Below are 6,102 nucleotides of genomic sequence, written 5' to 3'. Positions count from 1 at the left end.
GGGCAGTCCAGTCTTGAGGACGGCGTTGCCTGGGAGGTTGCCCATGTTTCCTATGACGAGGCTGTGCCGGCACCAGCTATGCGACCGCCCTCTACGGCCGCCGCAATTGCCCGCCTAGCCCTGTACCGCGACCTTCCCCGCAATGGTATGCGGTGCGTTGTCTCACGCATCCTTCATCTCCTTCAGCCGTTTCCCCTCACGTCTTAGTTGCTTCCGCTTAGTTTGCTCCCGTTTGCTCACCAGCGCTGTTGCTCTTATACGAAGCGGTGCATTCGCCATTTGCATCGGATCAGCGTTCCACCCATGACCTCCCACCCCAATGTGGGACTGTTAAGCGCCCTACTGCACATACTGGCTCCGAATCATGTCAGCATTACCTCGCACCCCCTCGTTCTTTACGCCGTCACTCCAGGACATTCCGGATTTTCCTGCATACAACTGTTACCGGACAACGTCTTCGGCGTCTCGTTCCAATCTTCGCAAGCACAGACCACTGCGAAGCAGCCATGCCCGGCCAACCATTGTATGGCCTTGCATGGTCCTTTAGACCCATTTGGGCTGGTCAAGTAACTTTCTGTGCATTCATGTATCGTCAGTTAAAGGTGACCATGCAACGGGATTTGCTAGTTATGTAGCGGAGCACTTAAGTCACGCTTTAAGCCCTCAGTCTATGTAACGTGGATAGAACCTTTCACCTCAGCTTTCCAGACCATTTGATTCCTAGGGATAACCTAAAAGCGCCACTATAAGGCCGAAAAGTAAACCACGTTTGCGTGGTTACTTTTGGCAAAGAGGGTCCACGCGCGTCGTTTAACCGCGGTATGCTCCCGAGATGCAGATGTCTCTCGCATTTCTTACGTCTGCACTGAGCGATCAGTACACAGCCTATTTTTGTCGATGCTTTTTTTTTCATCAAGGTTATAACAAGCAGGGCGGCTTCCGTGGCAGCCAGCTACTATAACAAAGACGGGAAACATGCGGCCTTCAATAGCTGCCTCCGTAAAACAAGTAGCAGTGAAGTTCAGCCAGCAGAGCTCATTTAAAATTGTCACTCGAATTAAAGCGCCCCGATATTCTCCAGCAACGTAGTGTCGATGAGATTAACAGAACAGAGGAGAATGAATGCGGTATAATTACAAGCCGATTAAATTACTTGCCATTAGGGGACCTTTTTCACGCCCGATGCTGGACGGGCACAACGAACCGAAACCGCGCGCATTGAGCGAGGCAATCGTCTCCTCATTGGCTGAGCACGTATGTTCCCATGGTACACGCCGCGCAGAGACTATATCGTCGACCGTTTAATTGACGAAGAATTCTGGATGCGTCGCAAACACTTGCAGCGCTTCTGCGGGAACATCATCATTAGAGCGTACAGTTTATGAGGTCCACTGGTCTCTGCCACAGGTTTCGGAGACAAAAAAAAAACACTCACTTTATCCCGCTCATAACATAAGCGCAATGGGCGTACCGTTTCACGTGGCGTCAACATTCAGCCGATTATTTCATGCTGAAGTTGGCGCTGGTCACTCGTCGTACCTTAGTGGCAAGCTTCATTGATTTATATTTTTTTATTGTGGGAGTGGTTTCTTACAACAATGTGAAGAACAGCACCCCGAAGCAATTGAAAACAAACTGATCGAAAGAAATACCTTGCGCCTTCAGATTTTGTAGTTGAAGAGATCCCACACTACGGAACAAATTGAGGGAGTTGCAAAAGTAGAAAAAAGGAAATATCCGCAAGAATTTTTACACTAGTGGTTTTCTGAGAAGCAAGTAGCTGAGATGAAATAATTCAGAATATAGTGGGATTCGTGATCCTATGCTTCAGCTCCACCTTTGTTCCACAGTTTTACATTGACTCGCTTTCCAAATCTAAAAAAAGAAGCTTAAAAAGTGCAATAATACAAGTAATTGGAGTTTTTCATTGAAATACTTATGGAAGAAATATTTTCTACCTATTCAGCAAGGCTTTTCAATTGAGAAAAAAAACCTGTAAAAGAAATTAAGGCTGCTCAAATGCTTAAAGCTATTTTTCTAAGTTCGTGTTTTCGGTCCAAATTGCACCTTTAGGAAAATTTTTACGCTGCTCGACCAAAACTTACTCTGAGGACGCCTTCTGTAAGAAAACCTTGCGGGAAGAAAATTAGGTACTCATAATACTGAGCTGTTAGGTTTTTATAGATAAAGAAGTCAAATTTTGAAACAGAAGTTACAGCAAAGAAATCACAGTTGCTTTTGAGTCATGTGATTTTAACCGTTTATACGGCAGAACTTGTATACGTTCCTCGCTGCATATATAATGAAATATTGCACTCAGAAAAACTCGGCAAATTAAGGGACTTTCAAGCCATGTAATCAACTGGTTTTGCAAAAAAAAAACTCTACCATTGACTTCATAAAAAGACCTCAAATATGGTACGTATCTGTACCTGGGTCTTATTGTTGCATACTTAAGTTTCGGTAGAGTGGAAAATTGATTGAAAAAGTATTATGAGGAAGTTGACTGATGGTAAAGGCTGAAATGCTCAGCAAATCTTCCCTGAAAATCAGCTGCTGTAGTTCCCTACTAGTGTCACGTGTCTTACTTTTTGTTGTTCTTAAGCTGCCATTTGTGAATCATTTGTTCTCGTCGTTTACCAATGAAACAACGCAAAAGAAACAAGCTGTACGAATGAAACCGGTGTAAGAAAAACGTGGACATCGGAGCATGAGTCTTCGGCTGAGTGAAATCAATGCACAGCTTTTCCGCAGCCGCCTTCTCTCAAGGTCACCAGTCAAGTTTCACGTTCGCTGCTTTTTTGTAGCGCGACACACAGACTCCAAAAGCGAGCAATGCGGAAGGCGCTGAGCAAGGGCAGCCGAGGCGAACTGAAACCTTGCGCTGTTGAAAGCAACAAAGCGCATTTTCTGAACCGCGTAACAGCTGGTAAACACGTTGTCCGTATCAACAGCAACAATAATTCAACTCGAGAGCGGGTTTTTTGGCACGCAGCGGCCGTATAAAAGAGCGTCAACGTTCGACCAGTGTTAGAGGCGCTCAAGCACTCGCCGCTGTAGACATGATCGTTCAGGTAAGTTGTGAAGAGTGTTAAGCCAGCCGCAGTTCGGCAAGCGGCCGCCTTTATCGAACGACGTGCGGCAAAAATGGCTGGCGGGGACCTTTTGGCAGTGATATGGCATGCGCACGATAACACGGCGCACTGATGTAATAGTGAGAACACTTATAAAATGAAACTGGGAGAAGTCGATCCCGGCCTACGCCACTAACTGTAACTGCCTTAGCCAATTTATCTTACAGGACTTTAATCTTCAGTACAGCTGCGAATCTGACTGTCGACTACTAACTGCCTACTCGGTGCCCTATAACGGAGGGCAGCTGATACGGCAAAAAATTCTCAAAGCATGAACGCTGTCATCGTGATGTGTATTTTGAGGATAACAAGCTTGTCAAGCCCCCTCAATATTTCAGTACTATACAAAACACAGCATCTGATTCGGGAACTATGACAATGATGTGTGGGATCTCGCGGTGATAGGTTGCCTTTAATGATTCTCAACCACTTTCCTTCTTTCTCAGCTTACAGCGCTCCTGGCGATGCCAGCCTTGGTTTTTGCCGGCGGATACGGTGGTTACGGGCACCATGGAGGCTCCAGTAAGACCTACAGGAAGCAAAATGTGCGTAGAATTTTTTGCAGTAATCAGTGTTGATATAAAATGCACTTCAGCCAAATTCACTCCATTCAGAACTTCGATCAGTATTATTCATCCCATGGCTCGGAACTTTGTCAGAGAAAGAAAGCTCTAGTGGAGGGAACGACGAGAAATGATTTTCGAAAGATTTACTCTAAACATCAAATCTTGAGCTTGTATTTTTCGCCCTCTTTTACCCGTCGTTCAAGTTCTTGCCACCTTATCTAAAAGGAGCCAACTTCGATCTCACAATGCTCGTCGAAAGTGGTTGCTTGAGGAAAGCATCAGATTTTAAGTCAGCCTGTGTTTCAGTTCCTACTCAGCAGCTAACATTATTGTTCATGCAGTCAGCAACCTTTCAGCCCCTATTGGGGTTTCGTGCCGCAGGTTCAGAACGGTTCCTTTACTCGACTGGTAGGGACAGCTCAAGTAGACAACGGACGACTGGAAGATATGGACGGTACGCAGCGGAGATGAACAACAGTCATTAAGGATTTAGTTATTGCTAGTCATTATCATTCTGAGACGCCGCGGTGGCTCAGTGGTTATGGCACTCGGCTGCTGACCCGAAAGACGCGGGTTCGATCCCGGCCGCGGCGGTCGAATTGCGATGGAGGCGGAATTCTAGAGGCCCGTGTACTTTGCGATGTCAGTGCACGTTGAAGAACACCAGGTGGTCGAAATTTCTGGAGCCCTTCACTACGGCGTCCCTCATAGCCTGAGTCGCTTTGGGACGTTAAACACCCATAAACCATAAACCAAACTATTCTTTCGCTGTTAGCACAGTAGCAAGTCGTCAGTGCCGCGTCCGGTCCTGACCATTTTTTATTTATTTCTATTTGAACTGTTTCTTTGTGCCAGACATGAAGAAATAAATTTACCAAAAGAATCTAACCATTTATTGACGTCCTCTCTGTCCAGGACCACGGCCACTACAGGTTCGGCTACGACATCGTCAACGGCTACGGGGCCGTGAACGGACGCCACGAGACCGGCTCCGCGTACGGCCCCGTGCACGGCTCCTACTACCTGGGGGACATCGACGGCCGCCACCGACAGGTGCACTACGTGGCCGACAAGTGGGGCTTCCGCGCCGTCGTCAAGACCAACGAGCCGGGCACCAAGACCAGCCTGCCGGCGGCAGCGCCGTACCTGTCAGCCCACGGCAAGGCAGTCCCCGCCTACGGGCACGGTGGATACGGACATAGTGGATATGGTGGATATGGCGGATATGGACACGGTGGATACGGCGGATACGGTGGATACGGAGGCTACGGTGGACATGGTGGATTTGGTCACGGTGGATACGGGGGCTACGGTGTTCGGGGCTGAACAGCCGCCGTGCCCAAAGGTGGGACATCGAGTCGAGGGCTCTGATTCCTCCACCCGCTCTACATCGTGCGTTAAATGGTGATTTTAAACAGCTCTCTGAGCATCGGCCTGAGGTATTTCTTTGCACTACACGAACTTTTCGGATTTGCCTGAGAAATTTGTGCGACATAAAGAGATCAAAGAACTTTCCTGACTGGGATGAGAGCTGGTGTAGAATATGGTTCACTTTTGACGGTCAAAGTACCCGGTAGCCACTCTTATTGCTTTTTTTGCCACTTTTTTTACTTAACGCTGAGAATCTGAGAAACCAAACGAGAATTATAAGCACGAAGCCATGCACTTGCTCCTGAGGCACTCCAGAAGAGCAGAGCTTATTGTGTCCGTGCTGTATGGGGAGGAGTGTAAAGAATTCACTGGGAAACCTAATACCAATATGTGTTCGTAATGCAATAGCACCAGCAGTTCTTGTTGCATTTGCCGGTAAGGGCTTGTACTTCTGGTCTGATAACGTCACATTCCTCCAGCCAATGGGAATGCTCCCACCTGGTGCGGCCACTTCTATCCAGCGGAAGGGAGACTCCTATCACACGAAGCGCATTTTGGCCCCATGTAGGCTTCTAATGCCATCGCAATAATAAATGCACGAAAGTTACGGCTCTGTGTTCTTTCCCTCGCTCAACCACGCCCACCAGCCCGAGACGGCTTAAGTGACTTGAGTTGTAGCGGCGGCTGTTTCGCCTTGTAGAGTCATGGGCAAAGTTTGCGACATGCAGGTTCGAGGGAAAAAATATTTCTACGCAGTCGGGCAAAACAGGTTAAAAGAAAGCACTGAATCTCAAAAGGACATTCATGCTGCAGCCACTGGAATTATAACAGCTGACCGACTAGGCAACGTGCAAGTATTTTAAGGCGAAAGCCTGACTTGCTCCACTGGGCGAAAACCATCTGTGCGTGTGCTAACACTCGGAGGAACCCATAAAATATGGCGTCCTTACGCAACATGGCAGGCGGCGGTGAAATTAATGTTTGGTCGGGCGAGGTGTCTTGAGAAGAGTAACCTGGATCGTACATTGTCC

General features: G+C 47.6%; 1 protein-coding gene across 1 annotated transcript; it reads left to right on the top strand.

The window, feature by feature from the left end:
• Positions 1–3,046: 3,046 nt before the first annotated feature.
• Positions 3,047–5,669, top strand: LOC144123550 (adult-specific rigid cuticular protein 15.7-like). Its single transcript, XM_077656366.1, has 3 exons — positions 3,047–3,074; positions 3,581–3,679; positions 4,616–5,669. The coding sequence occupies exons 1-3, from the start codon at positions 3,063–3,065 to the stop codon at positions 5,024–5,026; spliced, it is 522 nt and encodes a 173-aa protein (XP_077512492.1). The 5' UTR covers positions 3,047–3,062; the 3' UTR covers positions 5,027–5,669.
• The last annotated feature ends 433 nt before the right edge of the window (positions 5,670–6,102 follow it).

Source organism: Amblyomma americanum, chromosome 3 (assembly GCF_052857255.1).
Source record: "Amblyomma americanum isolate KBUSLIRL-KWMA chromosome 3, ASM5285725v1, whole genome shotgun sequence".
NCBI classification, from domain to species: domain Eukaryota; kingdom Metazoa; phylum Arthropoda; class Arachnida; order Ixodida; family Ixodidae; genus Amblyomma; species Amblyomma americanum.
This window is presented reverse-complemented; position numbering and strand designations above follow the sequence as displayed.